This window comes from Bufo gargarizans, chromosome 9, assembly GCF_014858855.1.
Source record: "Bufo gargarizans isolate SCDJY-AF-19 chromosome 9, ASM1485885v1, whole genome shotgun sequence".
Taxonomy (NCBI): Eukaryota; Metazoa; Chordata; class Amphibia; order Anura; family Bufonidae; genus Bufo; species Bufo gargarizans.
The window spans coordinates 182,583,293-182,606,456 of record NC_058088.1 but is presented as its reverse complement, the minus strand read 5'-3'; the positions used below and the strand labels follow the sequence as shown (position 1 = coordinate 182,606,456).

The 23,164-nt window shown below is 47.8% G+C and overlaps 1 protein-coding gene across 1 annotated transcript in view; it reads right to left on the bottom strand.

Moving 5' to 3' along the window:
* CAMSAP1 (calmodulin regulated spectrin associated protein 1) overlaps positions 1–23,164 on the bottom strand; it is a 67,207-nt gene that overhangs the window by 24,695 nt on the left and 19,348 nt on the right. The window contains exons 4-11 of the mRNA XM_044305364.1: positions 20,950–21,111; positions 20,639–20,719; positions 12,378–12,519; positions 10,684–10,823; positions 10,503–10,599; positions 2,957–3,125; positions 1,574–1,665; positions 1,099–1,183 (exon numbers count right to left, since the gene is read on the bottom strand). Coding sequence (XP_044161299.1) covers positions 1,099–1,183; positions 1,574–1,665; positions 2,957–3,125; positions 10,503–10,599; positions 10,684–10,823; positions 12,378–12,519; positions 20,639–20,719; positions 20,950–21,111 — 968 coding nt within the window. The remainder of the gene's footprint in view (positions 1–1,098; positions 1,184–1,573; positions 1,666–2,956; positions 3,126–10,502; positions 10,600–10,683; positions 10,824–12,377; positions 12,520–20,638; positions 20,720–20,949; positions 21,112–23,164) is intronic.

Here is a 23,164-nt window from a genome sequence, read left to right as displayed (position 1 = left end):
ACAGAAACTATTGGCTGGCTGCTCTGGTGGACATGTTTCATGGGAGCGAGCGCACACATTATTGCGCATGCGCAGTCACTCCCGGCCTCATATGAGCTTTACTACCAGCTCCAAAGATCTACAGGGAGCGCACACACACAAGAAAGGGGCAGGGTTGCACCCTCCCTGCCCTGCTTGCTGTGCCTTCAGCAAGCAGGGAACACCGACCCTGAGAACCGCAAGGTATCCTGTAAATAACAAGGTGATATATATCCTCATACGAATGCTTGTTAGCAATGATCTGTACAATTATCTGAACGTGTAATATAAGCTTATGGGCTCATTCACATGACCGTATGAATGGGCGTGGACCCATTCATTTCCACATGCTGTCCGCATCCGTAGTTCCATTTTGCGGCCCCGCAAAAAAAAAAAAAAAGGATCGAGCATGTCCTATAGAGCATTTCTATCACAGTGACGGCCATGTGCGGTCCGCAAATAGCGGAGCGCACATGGGCTGGTATGTGTGGTTCGTGGATCCGCAATTTGAGGACTGCAAAACACTACAGCTAGGACAGGTAACCCTTTGTGACAGAACAGCTGAATATGTTTATCAAAGACCAATTGAAAAAATGTTTTTTAGCCCAAAATTACTAAAAATGCAATCATAAAAAAAATTGCCCCCAGAGATGCACATAGCCTTTAAGAGATCTGCCATTTTAATAAACATCTAAAATTTCTGAAGTTTTCATTGGTGGGGGTCTGGGTACTGAGACCCTCACTGATCTCTGGAAGGAAGGGCTAGGTCCTAGGCAGATAATCAGCAGAGTAGTGTATGGGCTCCAAGGAAAGACATGGGCAGAGCACAACATCGCCCAAGCTCAGCCCAACAAAGCTGAAGGGGTGTCGTGTCGAGCTGAGCTCTTCTGATCCTGCGAGCCAGCGATCTGTGAGAGGTTTCACAACAAGGACAATCAAAACCTCACGTCACTACGACCCAACAGTAATTTATTTTGACTTTTTTTTTTATATTTCAAGAAATCTTAACATTAAAAATTATAAAATTATTAATTCAAAGCTAAAACATGCCAACTAAACGGAGCTCGGCGGAATACTGACCGTGGCTTCTTCTCTGCCCAAGCCATGACAGAAGATCGAGGGGGAACATCAGAACGTGTCAAGGAATTAGAGCGATCGCTGTGACCTAAAATATAGAAGGGAAATGTCAAATTTTGCAGGCTCTAGGTGTTGATATCCTGGTGAAGAATAAAGGATCAGGCAGTTGGATTTCTGCATGCCTGATCCTTTGTTTTAATGGTAGATAATGAGCCTATGCTTGTCTGTCAGTAGTTTATTCCCCTCTCACCACTGAAAAACACATCCATATTTGGCCAAGTCAAACGTACATTGGGGATGGGGAGGGTCTGGAGGGACAGCTGTTGGTCAAAAAAAATTACCGGTATTTATATATTTTTTTTAAACTTAACATTGAAAATCCCTTGAAGTCATCCTGGCTTCAGAGCTGGAAATCCCACATGCAGACTTATTGTAAAATGCTCATCTAAGTAACACTGTGCAATAAGCACATACTTACTGGGGCCATCTTCGGACTGTACAGTCTTCTGCTGTTTTTGTCTTAAGGGCAGCAGCGGATGGGACGGGCTGAAGGCGGTGCTTCCTTTCCCACTGAATAATGATTAATACGTTAATTATGGGTCCAGCATAATAGCGGAGGAAAGCAGAACACACACACACAGATTAAATCACAAGAGGACAGATATAATTAAATATCATTAACCCAGAACAGATCTTCAATTAAAACAGGACTTCTGTTTTCTGATTCACCCGTGATTCAGTCAAAGCTACAAGCAAATATCTGTCATCCAAGGGTAAATGTACATTAAAGTAAAAAAAAGTAAAATCACTGAAAACCAAAATACTAAATTAAGATGTAAGTTAATCAAACACTGAGGCTACTTTCACACTTGCGGCAGTGTGATCCGGCAAGCAGTTCCATCGTCGGAACTGCCTGCCGGATCTGCCGATCTGGATGTGACTGAAAGCATTTGTGAGACGCATCTGGATGCGGATCCGTCTCACAAATACATTGCAAGAACGGATCCGTCTCTCCACTTGTCATGCGGACAGACGGATCAGTCTTGTATCTTTTTTCACATTTTTACCGGTCTGCGCATACATTCCTATGGGGAAAAATGCCGGATTTGGCATTTAGGCAAGTCTTCAGTTTTTTTTCGCTGGAGTCAAAATGACCGAACTGAAGACATCCTGAACGGATTACTCTCCATTCAGAATGCATAGGGATATGCCTGATCAGTTCTTTTCCGGTATAGAGCCCCTGTGACAGAACTCAGTGCTGGAAAAGAAAACAGTGGTAAGTTAAGAAACTAAAGATAGCTTTATGCATAATGCTGCTGCAGCAGTAACATATGCTAAAATAGATTTTGGGATGAAAATATGACAGTTATCCTTTAAATGAGGGCCATGCAATACCACATTTATCCTGTAGTGGCCGCTGTAAGATAAATGCACAGCTTTTCTCAGGGATAACAGCTGATCGCAAGGGGTTCTCATTAAGGCCTCATGCACGAGACCGTATCATTTTTTGTGGTCTGAAAGACACAGATCCCGGCCACGTGCATGTCCTGTACAAATGTCCTATCCTTGTCCACAAAACAGACAAGAATAGGACATGTTCTATATTTTTTGCGGGGCCAAAGAAGGGACCTATGCATGTGTACAGCACACGGTGTGCTGTCCACATCTTTTGAGGTCCCAGTGAAATGAATGGGTCCACATCTGATCCATATAAAAAATGCAGAATGGATACAGTCGTGTGCATGAGGCCTAAGAGAAGGGATGTTGCAGATCCTCAAAATTACTTGCCTTTATGACAGCACTGCAATAAACTGGTTTCCAACAATTAAAATTTTTTTATAAAATAAAATTCAACACTCACTTTTCCACTTCTTCAGGCTGCAAGTAATTTCTGCTGCTGGAGTCAGACATGTTGTGAGCCGATGAATGGGGATCTGCTGTGCCCGAGGGGCTCGCCATAAAACTACGCTTTGTTGCATTCGAAATTGGAATCTGAGGGCGACTGTTTTTATGGGGGAATACTGCTTTTGCTGTGTAGATTGATTCAAAAAAGACAAAACAAACTTCACAACTCTTACAGATTTATCAGACACCCAGTATTTTTAGACAGATCACTTTACCCCCAATTAAAATGTCAAAGGCAAAAAGGAGATTTTTGTATAACTTACCAGTAAAATCTCTTTCTCGCTCTTCATTGGGGGACACAGAGACCTTGGTATAGCTATGTCCTCTAGGAGGCGTTGACACTAGATAAAGCTGTTAGCTCCTCCCCTGGTAGCTATACCCCCTCCAGCCTGGAGAGAGAGCTTCAGTTTGTGAGAAGCAAGCTAAGAAAAAACACAGAACACCAACCATGGCAAGGACCCAACAGGCTCAAACCATCAACTGCCGCAACTGTGACCAAACAACAATACTGGGTGGGTGCTGTGTCCCCCAATGAAGAGCGAGAAAGAGATTTTACTGGTAAGTTATACAAAAATCTCCTTTTCTCGCCCATATTCATTGGGGGACACAGAGACCTTGGGACGTCCAAGAGCAGTCCACAAGGGGGGGGAAAGAAAACACAGACCCATGGAGCCATCGCCCCTGCAGGCAACAGAAAACTGCTGCCTGCAAGACCAAGCTTCCAGAGGCAGGTGCCCGCCGATGCATAAGTATGCACTTGGCAAATATTTGTGAATGAGCGGAGGAGGGCAGTAGCCGCCCCGCACAACTGCGGCTGAACCTTGAACCATCCGAGCCCAAGAGCGCTAACCCCTCTGGTGAAAGGAGCCGCAACACTGAAGGGTGGAACCCTGCCCCGGGGACAGAAGTTCAAACAAATGCAGACGTGCAATTGACACCCTGGAGGCCGCCAATGTTATGCGAGGACCCTCCGGAAAGACAAAACCAAGGCGAGCACGTACGCCGGAAGGAACTGGAGGCTGACAAATAAACAGTCAGAGCCCTGACAACGGCCAAACGACCCAACACCTGTTCCTGAGGGTGTGAAGGGGAGGTACGCAGTGATAGAAGGCCAGATTCTTCATTGAGATGAAAATCAGAGATCACCGTCGGGAGAAAGGAAGAACGGCCCCAGGGAAGCTCCTACCCCTGGCAAAACCAGGACAGGCTCAAGGGGAGAATTCCGGAGTGCTAAAAAGACCAAGGTCTGATCCCAAGGCGGTAAAAGGAGGACGGCATGGAGGAACCGTACGGCTATTCCCAGTAGGAAGGAATTGAGGACCCTGGGTGGGTCAGAGGACGCTGGAAGGCCACACAGTGCCGAACCTACCCAGCTAAGAACCAAAGCCCAAGCAAAAAACCCCGGATCCACCCCTGCTAAGGGGAAGCGCTCCACGGAAACGGAAGTGGTCCACCAATGTCCCCCCGAGCCGACCAGGTGTGACGGGAGACTGAGAAGCTGCCTGAATGAGGCATGCCCAACCGCAAGCCAGGAATCAACACATTGGATAGTCAAAGGTAGTGACGATATGAGAATCATTGACGGAAGAACTCCGTTAGCGACCGTGTATCGACGGTGTAGCAAAACCGCTTGACGGAAGCAAACAACCAAACCAAGATTAGAGAAAAACTTCTGCCTTAAGGAGGAAGAAGAGAAGGGGTGTCCCGTTCCAGGAACAAAACTCCATCAACAGACGCGACAGCACCCCCGCACATCCTGGCGTGGGGAGTCTCATAGTCTAGTCACGGAATGCGTAGCGAAAAGGCATGACTACATCGGACAGACATGCCGACACCAGTCAAGTATCGAGAGGTAGAGGTACACACCGGTAGCGCGCCCAGGACCAACGGTAGGAGTCACCTGTAGAAGGAGGAATACAGGAACGCCACAGGCCAACAGTCGGTCCGGAACGAGACCGAAAGAAAAAGAAAAAAAACCACAGAACCAAAAACCCTGCATCACATAGATGAGGGGGAGTAGCAACAGAGGAACCACCAAGGTTTGCGGAATGGCCGTGAACCCCGAGCCAGAGAAGGAAGAACGGAAAGAGAAGGGGGAAGGACGAAGTCCGTTCCCCATCCGAGACTAGCAGTATACAGAAGTAGCCACCGGATGAAGCAGGGATGCCATACCCCGCCAAGGAGGAGCCTATGCAGCGTACGCCACCGAATACGGAGACAGAAGAATCCGTCAACTGACGAAGGAGCCGTACAGGAGGAGCCAGATTACGCAATGGCTACTACAGGACCCCCATACCGTAGAGGAATCCGGTAGAAGCCACGGTACCATACCGCCCCAGGGAAGGAGAGCTAACTTTAAACGCTCCACCCGGGAAGGGCGCTGAACAGGAACAACTGCCCAGCAAGCGTCAGGGTAGAACCCCTACCTGATAGAATGCCCCACTGTAGCGACTGCGAACGCTAGTACCCGCACAGGCTGAATAGGCTGCAAAGCTAAACCAGAGTGCCAACCCAAACACTTCCCACATCAGGAATGGTGGAAGAGAGTAAGGAGTCAGTGTAACACTTGGCCCGTCGGCACGCAAACCAGATATGTGCAATGGTGTACGCACCACTACTGATGCGGACAACACCGTTCCCGATTGGGACAATGGAAACCCATAGAGATGGGAGCCCCTAGGACACAAGTGGGTTTGGGCAGGAGTTATAATCCTGCCCAAAACCAGCTCCAAGGAACACAATGAGGAATAGCCACGTATGCACTGGCGGAACTCATATAGTACTAGAGTAAGTGTACCGAGCACCGTCAAGTACCGACTGTCGCCACGCCCCCAATGAAATAAGCGCAGGCACCTAGAGCCGTGGAATTGCAGAATCTGAAGATGTACAGATACTCCCCCTCTAGTGATCACTAGCGAAAGAGGGTAAGGCAAGTAGTAAGAACAATGACGCGCAACACTCCGCCTAAGGAAGGATAGTGCGACAGTCGGACCGTATCCAAACTGGTGCCACAGGCAGACACCCCACCAGAAGGGGGGTTAATATCCACGGTGAAAACTAGTGCATATGGCAATCCTGTACCCTATGGGAGAGCAATTAGCACCCGAGACAGGAGGTAATGGATACAGTACCCCTTGTGACCAGTGAGAATGGAATCGCTCCACCAATGGAAGGAGCTAATGAACACGGCAGGTACAGAACCCAGTGGAGGTACAATTCCGCCACCTACAGAAGGGGGAATGCACTGAAAATAGTGTTATTGTACCTAGTCCACCCATGGCAGGGGACAAAGTATAAAGGTGAACACCGTATCGTAGTGGTGCAACTATACCGCCTAAGGAAGGGGGTAATGCCCACGACAAGTGCCACTGGCCACCGTAGACGCAACCTAAGGAGATTGATTCGGATTCACGTCAAGGCCCGAATCAGTGATTCTCCTCACCCCCCACTTCGGGCGGACCCACTCCCGTGAGAGAGGGTGCACCCGAGCGTGACCCTGGGAGGAAGGGAGGGGGTGTGGAGATATCGAGGAGAAGTCGACCTGCTGTGGTCCGCTTGCGCGCAGGTATATGCATTAGAAAATCGCCCCTAGCAGTCGCGGACTGCGCAGTTGGGGCTTATCAACCAAACTACCTGGGGGTGGATTGGGAACAGAGGTCCCGTATACAAAAGGAACCCGCGGAAAATGATCAACCCAACAACCCTAGAGGGTGGATTGGGAATTTCCAGTCTTTTCCCCCCACTGGAATCGCGCAGGTGGGGAATTATCAACCAAACGACCCCATGGGGTGGATTGGGAATTCCAGAGGTTCTCCACAGTATGGCTCAGGTAGAGAATATCGACCAAACGGCACCGGAGGATGGATTGGGATCCCGCAGAGATCCTTAACTGAATTGCGCAGGTGGAGAATTACGGGAATACTTCAGCTGTCCTCCTGTGAGTTGCGAAGGTGGAGAGTTATCAACCAAACGACCCCAGAGGGTGGAATGGGAATTCCAGAGGTTCTCCGCTGTATTGAGCAGGCGGAGAATTATCAACCAAACAACCCCGGAGGGTGGATTAGGAATTGTGGAGGCTCTCCGCTGTATCGAACAGGTGGAGAACTACCAACCAAACGACCCCGGAGGGTGGAATGGGAATTCCAGAGGTTCTCCACTGTATTGAGCCGGTGGAGAATTATCAACCAAACGACCCCGGAGGGTGAATTGGGAATTGCGGAGGCTCTCCACTGTATTGAACAGGTGGAGAATTATCAACCAAACTACCCCGGAGGGTGGAATGGGAGTTCCAGAGGCTCTCCGCTGTATTGAGCAGGTGGAGAATCATGACCAATGACCCCGGAGGGTGGATTGGTAACTGCAGCGGTCCTCAACTGCATTGCACCGGTGGAAAGAATCAACCAAGCTTCCCCTGAGGGTGGGTTGGGAACTGTCAGAGGTCCTCCACTGGACTACGCAGGTGGAGGATTATCAACCAAACGGCCCAGAGGGCGGAGTGGGAAACTACGGTAAGAGAGGTCGTCACATGTCCGGGGCAGGACACGGGCCCATTTTTGTGCCGCACAGTCAGAGTGGACATGACTGAGGGGAGTAGGGCCTGAATGGAGGTAGACATTTATTTCCAGCTTCATTTAACCTCTTTTTTTTTTTTTTTTTTTTTTTAAACTGGTCTGCCTAGCCTCAAGTGGATAAGAGGCAGGAAGGGGTTAACAGTGCAATAAGCAATTTTATTTTTCCCAGGCCATCCAACCCCTGATAATCCGGAGCTGGCCCAACAGAAGTGGCTGGCCGGAAAGGGTTAACCAATAACGACATTAGGTCCAGGGGCGGTGCTGATGGGGGCGGGGCAGCGGCAGCTAGGCGGGAAGAATTCGCGCCAGCCCGCCACCCTCCCCCTCTGAGTCGCGGCCTAGCAGGTCGCGAAACCAGGGCCTAAAGTACCGATGCACAGCCACCCCGGACCCTCCCCCTCTGTACTGAAGTCAGCCGGAGGGTGGAGGGACCCGGAGCGGAGCGCGACACACATCCCGCCTGAGAAGCCGCACCGCGGCCGGGATGACAACAGGGGAAGGAAGCCTATAGGCCCCAAGAGAAGCCGGGGCCTAAATTTGCAGCGGCGCCCGGAGGACCGGGATGTTCACCCCGCGGCCGGAATCGTGACAGCTGGAGGTCCATGTTAAGTAAGTGCCCCTCGGCGCGAGACTACCGCAAGGGGTCAGATGTCCGCGAACAGCCAGGGGCGTTAACCCTTTCGGAGCTGCGTGCGTGACGCCTGCTCCCGAAAGAGTAAATTAAAGGATACTGCAGCCAGTGGAGACGGACTGCGCCCAGTCTTTCGCCGGAGGTGCCCGGGGAGAAGATACATTAACCCTCTAAGAGCCGGAAACAGTCGGCCTAGAGGGCAAGTGAAAGGGGGACCGCGTGTCGCATGGCGCCCGCCGGATTAACCCCTTCTCTCTTTTAGGGGTCTTGTCATAGTTGATTAAAGCCCCCTGGCCGTTAACCATAGGGCGACCCAGACTGTCAAAGATGGAGGGAGGGGGAAGAGGTCTTCATACTCACCTAGTCCCATGTACTCACCTCTCTCATCCTCTTCTCTTCACCCTCCCGAAGTGGACCCTCAAGGTCACCTTTTCCAGCAGGGTCACCTCCTCAGCAGCTGGCACCGGAGTGGCAGGCGTCTGGTATGGCGGGAGGGTCTTCTCTTTGGCGGACCTAGGTGACCCCTTGGCTGGCGGGATGCAGGGGAGCGAGGCTGCCCTGGTCCACTTTGTCTTCTGTGGGGGAGGCAGCAGTGCGGAATCGGCACTGGCGCAACTCGACCCCGGGAGAACAGGGAGGCGAGGCGACCACTGTTGTCCCATCTGAAAAGGAAGGAAAAAAATAAAATCTTCAGGAGATCCCTGCAGAGCAGGGAGGTCTTGCCTCCTATTGACACTAGAGAAAACTGAAGCTCTCTCTCCAGGCTGGAGGGGGTATAGCTACCAGGGGAGGAGCTAACAGCTTTATCTAGTGTCAACGCCTCCTAGAGGACATAGCTATACCCAAGGTCTCTGTGTCCCCCAATGAATATGGGCGAGAAATCTAGATTTACTGTTCTATTCCATGTTTTTTTTTGTCAAAAAACTTTATGGGAGTATCTCATCTGGACATATGTATGCCATAAATATCCGCTAGGGGCTCTGTCCTGTGCCGAATTTCACCCAGGCAGCCACCCTGACAAGAGCATCGGAGCAGTTCAGCTGAATCACGCAGGGCAAAGGTATTTTGTGGTGTTCCGGTGACATACCATGCTCTCCTTCAGGCTGCCAGGCGGAGGCTTCTGCCCGGCAGTGAGCCCTGTGAGATCACCGGCACTGATGGGCGGGCTTTAGTGCTGCCCTAGCCTGTAAAACGGCTAGGGCACCGCTAAAGCCCGCCCATCAGAGCCAGTGACATCACCGAACACAAAAGAGCCTACGCGATCCTGTGCAGGGCAAGGAAAAGCATCGGAGCATGAATTGCTCCGATGCTCATGTCAGGGTGGTTGCCTGGGTGAAATTAAGGGTATGTCCGGAAACAGCTCTGAACCCAGACAGCCCCTTTAAAAAGGGCCTCTGTCAGCAAATTTGTTCTTATGACACTGGCTGACCTGTTACATGTACACCTGGCAGCTGAAGGCATCTGTGTTGGTCTCATCTTCATATGTGCCCGCATTGCTGAGAAAAATGAAGTTTTATTATATGCAACGGGGGAGTTACCATTACACCTAGAGGCTGTGCCCTCTCTGCAACTGCTACATCCTTCTCACCTGTCAAAGTGCAGAGGGTGTGGCAATTACAGAGACAGCAGAGCCTCAACACAGATGCCTTCAGCTGCCAAGTGCACATGTAACAGGTCAGCCAGTGTCATAGGTACAAAACTGCTGACAGATGCCTTTTAATTGAGAAGTGGCTGGGCATGCTCAGACCTCACTATTCCCTTCTACGGGAGCTCTGGAAATAGCTAAGTTGGCAGTCTAGTACCCGCACCTATCAGACATTTGTGGCATGTCCTGTGGAAATGCCCTAGAAGCCCTGATGGGAACACCCATTTGCTCACTGAATAATAAAAAGTTCTGTACATTCCCAATATGCTTTGCAGCACAACTTTTCCAAGAGGTTTGCGGTCAGTGAATGGGGGGGGGTTTACATAATGCACAGTGTACCAATGTATCTCTAATGAATAAGTTTGGGGCTATATGTCGACTATGAATGCGCATCATCACAAGCAATGATTGTGCTTGCACTACTACACCCATCATGATTGCAAAAGACTTTTGCAGCACAACGTTCAACATGCGAAGTCAGTTTCTAGTGTCTTATTGGAAATACTTAAATCGTACATGACCTGAACACAGCTGTACGATTTGAGTGCAACAGCAATTCACAGATAAATCTCGCATGGTGACTCTGGTCACATAACCAAAGTCACCATGTAGCCCTAGCCTTACGCAGCAGTCATGACCGTCCGATCGGGCGTACCTTCTTTAGACTCTTGTGTATCTCTAGGCTGAACAAAGTCAGGCTTCACATTTTCAAACCACCAGAAAAGCTCGGCAATAAAAACCATTATATTCGGCTGCAGAAACAAACAAAAGTGATTACTCCACAGTGTATTTCCAGGTTGTTGTTTTTTTTTTGTACCTTCACATGAACATCCTACCTTCAGAACTGATGAAGAGTATAACATGTCCTCTAAGGTCAAATAAAAACACTTATTGAGATATTCACTGGAGAACTCTTTCAGAAGCTGGATGTTGTACAGGCTGTCAGCGATTGAAGTCACTTCCTTTAAACAGATATCTGTGGGAGAGAGAACAGCCGTGTGTCAGAGGACCGCAATACGCAGATTTAACCCTACAAGGATAATTATTTCTGAGCCCAGCTGGCCATACATATTAGATAGCTGCTGGCTGAACGAGACGCTTATCTCCCACAGGAAATATGGATCCAGGGATGTAACAGGCAGCATAATGTCCTAACAGAAGGAAGTCCCGGGCAGGGGAACCCCTATAGGACATTCATATGATCTAATGGGGTATACGGCAAAGGGTTATCTTAATGGGACAGTCCATTCAAAATCAGGAACTGACGCCATCATTATAATATACATAGATCCAAAACAAGATCCATGAACAGCAGCTGACCCTGCAGCTCACACTTTCTCTATGTCGTACACAGTGAAACAAACCAAACAATAAATGAAGATCTATAGCAAAGATAATTCATTTTGTATTAAAGGGAACCTGTCACCCAAAAATCGCCTATTAAGCTGTTTACAGTACCTTATAGTGCTGTATAGTCGTTTCCTGATGCACTTTTTGTTAGTTTTGCAGCATGTATGCTCAGTCAGAAATCGATGTTATATTCAGCTGCTGCCCCGTGCTTCAAGTCAGGCTTGAAGTCACGGGGGCAGCGGCCTCGGCGTCTTACATGGCCCTCTCCCCGCCCCCTGCCTCTGTGACTGACAGCCGAAATCCGATTCCGGGACCGCGCTCACCGGCCGCATGCGCAGTAAAGGGCGGCAGGAGCGCGGTCCCGGCTGCCGCGCGTACTACGCGCCGTCTTACTTTCGCCGCACTGCGCATGCGCCCGACATCCTGTATCAAACGCGCCCGCGCCCGGCATCTGGGCGCGGGCGCGTTTGATACAGGATGTCGGGCGCATGCGCAGTGCGGCGAAAGTAAGACGGCGCGTAGTACGCGCGGCAGCCGGGACCGCGCTCCTGCCGCCCTTTACTGCGCATGCGGCCGTTGAGCGCGGTCCCGGAATCGGATTTCGGCTGTCAGTCACAGAGGCAGGGGGCGGGGAGAGGGCCATGTAAGACGCCGAGGCCGCTGCCCCCGTGACTTCAAGCCTGACTTGAAGCACGGGGCAGCAGCTGAATATAACATCGATTTCTGACTGAGCATACATGCTGCAAAACTAACAAAAAGTGCATCAGGAAACGACTATACAGCACTATAAGGTACTGTAAACAGCTTAATAGGCGATTTTTGGGTGACAGGTTCCCTTTAACAGCCAACGAGACTCATTAATATATGCAAATGAGCATCTAGGAGCAATGGGGGTGTTGCTGTTACACCTAGAGGCTTTGCTTCCTCTGCACTTTGACAGGACCAGGCTGTGAAAACACGCCTGGCCCTGTCAAAGAGGAGACGACGCAGCAGTTGTAGAGAGAGCAGAGCCTCTAAGTGTAACGGCATATATGAAAACTCCATTTTTTTCAGTAATGCGTCCACATATGAACATGGGACCAACACAGATGCCTTCAGCTGCCAAGCGCACATGTAACAGGTCAGCCAGTGTCATAGGTACAAATTTGATGACAGATGCCCTTTAAGTGCGTCTACATACCATCCAACTTCATCAACTCTGGGCAGTAGAAGTGAATAACAGTCAGAAGGGCGGCGCCATCACTAATATCTTTCATTAGGTCTTCTAGCAATGGGAAGCAGGGGAGCTGTCTATTGGATGGGTGATCGCGGCGGTAACGTATCTGAAACGGCAAATGTCAAGCATTACCACAAAGTTCCAGTAAAACGCCATTTCTAGGACAACAATCAGGCTGAATAATAACAATAAAAATAAAAAAAATACACTTTATATGTTAAACAACTAAAACTAAAAAGTACAGAAGCGGGTGGACTGCGCTGCTAGTGATGGAAGAGTATCAAATATCCACACTGTAAGGACGCTACAGAGACAGAGACAACTACACACAACAGGCAGGAGGCGGACGATCACTACACGGGACCTCACTCCAGAGAGGAGGCACACAACGCGGAAATATCCTGTGGGCGCTGCCAGGGGGATGTTTTTTTTATTTATTTTTTTAAATGATCTTTATTAAAATAAAAGTAATGTGTGCATGATGCAGTTCCAGGGTGAATAGGAATAGCGCTCCTGATCTCTGTCACAAAAAACGCAATTTTACAGCATCTTAAAATTACTACGAAAAACATCACCTATCCATAAGACAGGTGAAACCTGTGATCGCTAGGACCACAGTCCATTCTGAGGGTCCTGACCCCCCTATTCCTCCTCACTGCACCCTGCCACTCCATTCTGTGTCCATGGAGATGCATTGTATGGGTGACCACCGCACTGAACTCCTCCCCACTGCACAACCGCCAAACGGGGGGCTCAGGACCCTTCATTCTTCAAGTTGTTCGCCTGACAATTAGTTACCCATCGCTATGACTGGAATATCTGATTGTGCTCAAGTCATGTTAACGAATAATCTGGAGTATAGATAATAAATGGGCAAAAGATGCAAGACATCGGCATCAATGCAAATGATTCGCCTGGTGGATCCATGAACTTTTTTTTATATGAGAACGGTTTGTGTTACAGTATTAAATCAATAACGACCTGCCCCAATGGTCAGACTACAGGGGGCCCAGGGGGGAGCCATAATGAGTACATAAATGATCCGATCAGCCAACGAACGAGCATCTGCTCATTTGTCCCATGTTCGGCAGGGCCAATTATCAGCTGAATACACGTTCCTTACAAGCCTAACCCAACTGTTAAAGGAGTATTCTGATGGTTAAACGTTATCCCTTATCCACAGGATAGAAGATAACTATCAGATTGGCAGAGATCCTACCGCTAGGATCTCTACTGATCATGAGAATTGGTACCCCGTCAATTCGAGGTTGAGCACGCCATTCATCTCTTCGGGAGTTCCACGGATAGCAGAGTACAGCGCTCGGCTATTTCCAGAACTCCCATAGAGACGAATGGATCAGCAGCTCGCATTCCAGACCTGCCACTCCATTCACTTAGGGGGGCTCCGAAGAGTACAGGGCGATTTGTCCCAGTGGTGGGACCAGACCGATGTATAATAGTTATCCCCTATCCTGTTGGTAGGCGATAACTTTTAACACCTGGAATACTCCTTTAACACCGGGGAAGTAATCACTCCAATGTATTATATGGTGTCCATTCACACGAAGGACTGAACATATCATACGTGGCAGAGGGGGGCTTCCCAGTTCCCAACAGGGCATATGATAAGCGATTGCCCGGATAGAGGTTTCACTATTACGTTACTTCAATAAAGATCAGTGGCAAAAAAAAATATATAACAATCCCACAAAATACTTCTAAGGTTTTATATCCATTCCTCTACCGATATGTGAGAACTTAAAGGGTCACTGAGCTTTCACAGAACTTTTGATAGGTTATAGCGACACGTCAAAGGTTGTGATTTGTGCTTAGACCCCCACCAATCACTAGAACGAGGAGAGAGAGGGGTTAACATATCCCGTTCAATTCTCCTTGTTGACGGACACAGGAGCAAGACGGGCCCAGCGAGGGGAGAGACCCATATGCGAGTGCTTCTCTCCCCTCATTCAGCATTCAGACCCCCACCGATCAAAACATTTGATAAGTCGCTATGATATATCAAAGTTTTAAAGGGGTTATCCAACCCCTATAATGCCCAGGCCCCTCATACAGGTTGTAATTGCCTCTCTTCCTGGCACCTGCGTCACTCCTGATCCCCGCATGGCCGCCGCACAGATCAAAACAGGAAGGGGATTGGAGGGGCTGGCGGTTCAGCCAATAGCAGGCCGCCACAGGGACGTGCCTTTCAAGCATCGACGGCGACTCTTGTTCCCGTTGCGGCCTGCTATTGGCTGCCCCCCTGTCGCCGGATGTTTTGATCCGGCCCGACGGGGAGATGCTGCAGCAGCCGTGCGGGCATCAGGAGCGATGCGGGTGTCGGGGAACTATGTAAGTACAACCTGTATGAGGGGTTGGATAACTCCTTTAAGCGACCCTTTAACATACACAAATAAAAAGCAGGAAAAGCAGGCAATTTAAGTCCTACTCGCCATAGGTTACCCTATAGAATGAGTCAGTAAGCTGGCACAGCAAGACACTGAAAATGTCCAGTCCAGGCAAACATTTTCAGGGTTAAAAAGTTTTACAATCACACGTGGCAAGAGAGATGTTATAGCAGGGATGGCCAACCTGAGGCTCTTCAGCTGTTGCAAAACTACAACTCCCAGACTTCCTACATCTATTATCCTACGGCAGGGCATGGTGGGAGTTGTAGTTTTACAACAGCTGGAGAGCCGCAGGTTGGCCATGCCTGTGTTATAGTTTACGTCATCTTGGCCACAAACTGGTTAAAAAAAAAACGGAGTGGATCGTGCTCCTACAAGTCAGATCTGCTAGATATGAAAAGGTTATACTATACCACTCGTGCATACTCCACAGGTTCCTGCATGCAGTGCGCTAGTGCATGCATTAGATCAGGCTTACAGACACAGATGGAACAGAAAGAACAAACGGTTAATGCACAGACGATGGTTAGATGGGAAATCAGTCACAGAGAAAGACAGACGGACAAAAGCACAGAGCCACGGGCGCTGCCGGGAGAGGGGTTTATCTTCCTCGTGTGGATATTACGTACGTATACAGCTACTAAACAAAATGCCAGGAATGTCTGGGCCACTTCTTTGCACTTTTTCTTTATTTTAATTTTTTATTTAAATGTCTTTTTTTTTGGGGGGGGGGGGGGGGGCTGCTTTGTCGTTCTGTTCCCTGCTAGTTGGCGGCAGACGTGGAGAGAGTATGGAGAAGCTTACGCTACAATGAGAGAGTGCCATGGTTGGATGGATGAGAATTTACAGAGAGGGACTTAACTTACAGGTACTAACTTCCAATACCATTTTGAAGGAGACTTTTCAGGAGACAAGGAAAACAAGTTAGCCACAAGAAAGGAAAGTCTTGCAGTTTCAAAAATATATATATTTAAAGGTTGCAAAATACATAAGACTCAGTTTTAGCCCGTACCCAGAACTTTCCAGTCTTTACCAGTCTCAGTACACTATGCATAAAACATTTAGCAGTAAATTATTGATTCACTCCTATAAAGAGTAGACAACGCTGCTATGATCTGCCTCGTTCCTCATCTGCAGCGCCACCACAGGGAGAATGAAGCACTGCAGTTCTTATTTAAAATCTATGGTCTGGAGGACATAACGGGTCTTCCAAAGTGTGCAGCTCTTCTCTACTTATAGATGATCTGTCGGGACTACTGACATCTCCGTTTTAGTACATACTTGTACTTCTCATGAAATAGCATTTCTGGAACATCTAGCAGGTGGGGTCCTCCTCCTAAGCTCTGTCCCTAAATTAGTCCATGCTTATTGTATTTTATATGAGAACAACTTTCTCAGAATACCCCTTTATTATAGCATTAATATAATAATCATCATCATCTTTTCTACAAACTAAAAAAAAAAAAAAAAAAAAAGAACACCCTCCAGAATTGCTTTACGGCAGGGATGCAAATCCTGCGGCCCTCCAGCTGTTCCAAAACTACAACTCTCTGTATGCCTGGACAGCCTACAGCTATTAGGGCAGTCTGGGAGTTGTAGTTTTGCAACAGCTGGAGGGCCGCAGGTTGGGCATCTCTGCTTCAAGGGGAATAAAAAAAGTGTTTATTAAAGAGTCAGGAGAGACGACAGACGAGTGTGTCCTGTGCGGAAATCACGCCCCATGTGCGAGTCCGATTTCCCATTGAGGACACTGCTTATAGGAGCGCAAGGCATTATAATGATATATAATGCTGTGCGTCTCTGCATGACCTTACACCTACAGAATCATAGTGACAGCATTATTTCAGTATGATTCTGTAGATGTAAGCTCAGAGACACAGCGCATTAGAATGCTGTGCGCTCCTGCGAAACGAGCTGGGTGCTCAACGGGAAATCACGCTCACACACGGAGCGCAATTTTCCACACAGGACACGCTCGTGGGAAAGAGGCCTTAACAATTGTGGCGAAAGCAGAGAATGTCATAAAGTGACAAAACAAACAAGACTAATATTAATATCTAGTTTATTATTATCTGGCATCTCCTGCTTTCTAGACAACCCCTTTAAAAGCCAAGGCTACATGAAGATATTTTGTAGCACAACTGACTGACTTTGAAGTCCGAGGCTACCGCCGCCTTTGGCCGCAGGAGCATAGAAGGAACCATATAAGAAAACTCATTGTTTGGAGCAGTTTTCTACAATTACATGAATCTGGGGTCACAGTAACTTGTGCGTTGCGCTACGACCCAGTTCACTAGCATTATGTTGTGAGACTACAATGCCATACAGTGATCTCAGGTGGCCAAAGCCATGGAGTAGACACAGCCTTAGGGATCATGCACACAAACAAATTTTTTGCCTGTGTCCATTTCAGGGGGGTTTTCGCAGCCTGTATGCGGAACCATTCATTTCAATGGGGCCACAAAAAAAAAAAAAAAAACACAATGACTCCATAAGAATTTCGTGTCCGTATGTCCACAAGTCCATTCCGCAAAAAAATAAAATAAAAAAAAAATAAATAAAAAAAAAATAGAACATGATCTATTCTTGTCTGTCTTGCGGATCAGTGTATTGCAGGCCACAAAATACATACGGTCGTGCGAACGCACCCTAAGGCTAGGTCTACACGACGACATTTGTCGCGCGACAATAAGTTGCGCGACAGATAGGGCGCAACATTTGTCGCGCAACATTTTGTTGCACCAATGTCGCGCGACAATTTTTATAATGGCAGTCTATGGTGTGACTGCGATGCAAGTCGCAGAAAAATCCATCTTGAATGGATTTTCTGCGACTGTTGAGTCGCAGTATGTTGCATGTTGCAGTGCGACACCATAGACTGCCATTATAAAAATTGGCACACGACATTAGTGCAACAAAATGTCGCGCGACAAATGTCGTCGTGTAGACCTAGCCTAAAGCTACAGTTCCAGCAATACATGGAGTTGTAAGCGATCTTGTGGACAGAAGACTCCTTGAAGCCCGAGTCTAGTAGATTAGAGTCCTGAACGAGGAAGGGGGGATATTTGAAAACTGCTTTTCTAAACCAGGCAAACTCATTTAAAAATACATTTAAAAAATGCTCATAACCAATACAGATAATGAGCACCAAAGGAAGCAGAACACCTAGCTCCGGTTCTTTTTATGATCCTCACCTTTTTTGCTAGTTAAGGGATCAGTATATAACCTTCACGGCTCCAGTGCTAAATTCTGACTGGAACAGCGGCAAATCAAGACAAGCGGCATTAATATACTCTGATAAAGCATGTCAAGCTAGCAGATTAATGAAGAAAAAGCCCCCCAGATTAGTACATTGCTATTGTTAGCGAGTGCAGCAAACAATGCAGCTCTTACAGCATGCAGCTCTTCAAGGGCTTGCTACATACTAGAGGATTCTAATATTTTACATACTTCATATCAATAGTCCCCCTAAGCAGCTTTACCACATATACACTATATACTCTCATCAATAATGGAGCCATCTGAAACCAATGATCTGGGAGCTGCCGAGGGACGGTCTATTCCTACTGCTTGTAAGACACGTTACTTCTCATATCGACGAATATGTACATTATATATTGGGTTTAAAGAAGCACTCCCACAGAATTTTTTTTTCTCTGACCTGTAGTGAAGGTAATCTTCTTACCATTGACTATTTGTGAGTTATAACTTCCCTTCTGATCCTCAGCTGTGTTATGTGATCAGCACTCTGAATTTCCAAATAACAGGACAGGTAGTCAGTTACTTCTCTGTTCATTCCTATGAGACTGACATTGAGGCTCCCATAAGAATACATAGAGAAATTGGCTTCCTCACCACACATAAGATGCTGTGTTATTTGGAAAGTCAGAGTGCTGGTCACATGACACAGCTGAGGATAAGAAGGGAGGTTATAACTCACAAATACAGTCACTGGTAAGGCTACTTTCACACTTGCGGCAGTGTGATCCGGCGGGCAGTTCCGTCGTCGGAACTGCCCGCCGGATCCGCCGATCTGCCGCTGACTGAAAGCATTTGTGAGACGGATCCGTCTCTCCGCTGGTCATGTGGACAGATGGATCCGTCTTGTATATTTTTTCACATTTTTACCGGTCTGCGCATGCGCAGGCCGGAAGGACGGATCCGGCATTTTGAATGCCGGATACGGCACTAATACATTTCTATGGGAAAAAATGCCCGGATCCGGCCTTCAGGCAAGTCTTCAGTATTTTTCGCCGGAGATAAAACGGTAGCATGCTACGGTTTTATCTTTTGCCTGATCAGTCAAAACGACTGAACTGAAGACATCCTGATGCATCCTGAACGGATTACTCTCCATTCAGAATGCATGGGGATATGCCTGATCAGTTCTTTTCCGGTATAGAGCCCCTGTGACGGAACTCTGTGCCGGAAAAGAAAAACGCAAGTGTGAAAGTAGCCTAAGAAGATTACATTCACTACAGTATACATTATGTAGCTTTCTAAAAGGTCAGAGAATAAACATTTTTGTCGAAGTGCTTCTTTAATATATTGCCAATACACGGTAAAATGGTAGCCAGATAATATACGCTAAACAGGAGCCTGAGTGGTGATGTGAGGACCACTGCCCAGATGCCCAGAAAACAACCTCATATGTGGAGACCCAGCATCCAGTAGCAAATCAGTACAGAAAAGACTACTTCTTAAAAGGGGTACTCCAAGAGAATAAAATGTCCCCTCCCTCATGTGCCGGGCACCCCACATGGAATGTTCTTACCCCATTCCCCGCACCACCGCTGCTGCTTCTCCCTGCACATGGATGAAAACATACAGTGTTAGGGGGGAGCAGCCAATGGCAGGCGGGGACGGGAACAAGCCTCCTTAACATCGCTGGTGACGCTAGGGAGGATCGTCCCCGCCCCCCACCTGCCATTGGCTGCTCCCCCCAACACCGGATGTTTTCAACCGTGTGCAGGGAGAAGCAGCAGCGGCGGTGTGGGGACCGGGGTAAGTATATTCTATGTGGGGTGCCCGGCACATGAGGGGACATTTTATACTCTTGGAGAACCCCTTTAAGAGAGATAACCAAAATGTTCTCTCTAGTAACACCTATGAAGTTATCAGGATGGTGGTAAAATCAGGCCCTAGCATAACCAGACAAGAGCTGGCTGGGAGTTGTAGTTTCACATCAGCTGGAGTGCCACCAATTGTTGACCACCAATCTAAGCCTTTAGCTTAAAATGGTTTTAGAGGATTTTACTACCGATGACCTATCCTTTAGATAGGTCATCAGTATCTGATTGGTGGGGGTCTGAAACCCGGGACCCCACCCATCAGCTGTTTTGAGAAGGCAGCGGCGCTCCTGTGAGCACCGCTGCCTTCCTGCAGCTTACCAAGCACAGCGCCGTACACTGTATAGTGATTGTACTCAGTATCGCAGCGGAGCTGCTCCTAGGCCACTTGACCGATTAACATGTCATCACTAGCCTAGGAAAAAAGCAGACAGAAGGCCGCAGCACTACTGCCAGCAACGCTGCCTTCTCAAACAGATGATCGGCAGGGATCCCGGGTGTCGGACCCTCACCAATCAGCTACTGATGGCCTATCCTGAGGATAGGTCACCTGTATCAAAATCTCAGAAAACTCCTTTAAGGAGTGACCTATACACAACACTATCCCCGTTCTCTCGCCCTCACTGCACAGTACCACCAGTCAGCTAGGGGGCAGATGTCTACATCTAAACTGTGCCTAAAGAACGTACGGACAGTTTCAGAATTTGCCTTTAGCAGCTTGTTACCATATACACAAAATTAGCATTAATACCTTCGGATGACTTGGGCTCTCGATTATCTGCTGCTTTAACCTGTGCTCTTTCTCCAGAATCTCCTTCATTTTCAAGTTTACCTGTGAAATGATAAAAATAAATATATATTTTCTAACAAATATTTTATTCATTTATGTCGCATTTACATATTCTGCATGGTTATCACTGACATCAGTAACTGTTCCCAATATGAGGCTCACAATCTGAATATCGATCATTAGGGCATGCAGCAGTATGGTACGGTATAATACATTTACAGTGCAGATCTGTACGCTCTACTACAGACCGAGTGCTATTCCCCAGCCCCTACCTTATTAATCCAGAAAACCATGGCATCCTCAAGATCATACGGCAGCTCCTTAGAGGCACTGAATGTAGAGAAGCGTTTGACACTTGATACAACCTTCTCAATGCTCATCATCTCCACAGTATAGGCCATCATCAGCGCATCGATCATAGACATGTGTGCACTCTAGAAAAATGACAAGACCGAAGGAAACCTCAATTAATGGATTTTCTTAGTACATCTATGTACGCTGCATTAGAGCAGTGTTTCCCAACCAGTGTGCCTCCAGCTGTTGCAAAACTACAACTCCCAGCATGCCCGGACAGCCTTTGACTGTGCGGGTATGCTGGGAGTTGTAGTTTTGCAACAGCTGGAGGCACACTGGTTGGGAAACACTGCATTAGAGGACACACGCTCTTTATGATTCTGTTTTCAGCAATGCATCAGGTTGGGGCGAGGAGTGCACTCAGACTTCACTAAGGGAAGAGAATACGGTCCTGCACCCCACAAACATAGAGGAATAAAAGTTATGCTGTTGTCAGCTCTGTGTTCAGGCCAGACACATTGCCAGGCATGCAAGAGGATATTTCACTACTGTTTCAGGTTGATTATTGCAAGGGCATTAAAGGGGTATTCCTACCTTAAACATATCCACATGATAGGCCTTACATGTCTGATAGGTGCTGGGTTTGACCTACATCTATCTCCATAATAGGGATCCCGTGCCCCAAATACCCTATTAAGCAGTCAGAAGAAACAGACTGACTAACAAAAATAATACCTAATAAAATGTGAAAGGGGTGGTCACTATCCCTTACAAGACGTACATGTGATGGGAACAGCGCATACATGCGGCTAGTAACAGGTGCAATTAAGCCAGCAGCGCCGATGTGTGATGGCGTAATACAAGGGTTGAACGAGCCTTGTGTTTTCAAGTTCGGCGTACAAGGTTCGGGTTATCTAAGAATTCAGTTATGGATTCTGCTACCACGGATCATAACTTGAGGTCCGTGCTAGCAGAATCCATAACCGAATTCTTATATAAACCCCAACCCTGCACACCGAAGTTGAAAACACAAAAAAGTTTGCGCATCTCTAGTTAATACACCATAAGGCTACTTTCACACTGGCCTTTTTGGGTCCGCTTGCGAGATCCGTTTCACGGCTCTCACAAGCGGCCCAAAACGGATCAGTTTAGCCCCAATGCATTCTGAATGGATAAGGATCCGTTCAGAATGCATCAGTTTGGCTCCGTTCAGCCTCCATTCCGCTCTGGAGGCGGACACCAAAACGCCGCCTGCAGCGTTTTGATGTCTGCCTGGTGATGCAGAGCCAAATGGATCTGTACTGACTTACAATGTAAGTCAATGGGGACGGATCAGTTTTCACTGACACAATATGGTGCAATTGAAAACGGATCCGCCTCCCATTGACTTTCAATGCAAGTCAAAACGGATTCGTTTGCATTTTTTTTTGTTCATGGTAATGCAAACGGATCAGTTCTGAACGGATACAATCGTTAGCATTATAGGTGCGGATCGGTCTGTGCAGATACCAGACGGATCTGCACCTAACCCAGGTGTGAAAGTAGCCTCATGTTTACTTGCAGGTCCACTTACCTGCTTCCTTGCACTGTGCTTTCAAAATGGCCACTAACGGAAAGTCTCGCCAATCTGTGGCCTTCATTCACATACACTGGGGATGGACTGCGTGTGCGCCATTTCACCTGTTCATTCCCAGTGCTTGGAAATGGAGACTGCTCACGGATGGGACCATAGCGGACATTTGGGAGTGCAGCGCGGGGAAGCAGTAAGTAAACATAAATTTGGCATCACTGGACAAAGGTAAAGATAATGGTATCCTGTCCTCAGGATAGTTTATCATTATCACATTGATGGGAGTATTTGAGTCCTGACAAATTCCCCTTTAATCAGCTGTTTCAGGGAGCCGCCGACTCCCGGCAGCTTTCCAAAAACAGCACCATACATTGTATAGTGGACGTACTTGGTATTACAGCTCATCCCCATTCACTTCAATGGGGCTGAGGTGCATCTAGACCACGTGACTAATGTACGGCGACGACACGTCCTAGGAAAAAGCCTCATCTAACAGCTGATTGGCGGTGATCCCGGGTGCCCGACCCCCGCCGATCTGATAATGATAACCTATCCTGAACATAAGTCATCAATATAAATTACCGGCCAACCCCTTTAAATAATGCCTATTACTAGCTGCATGT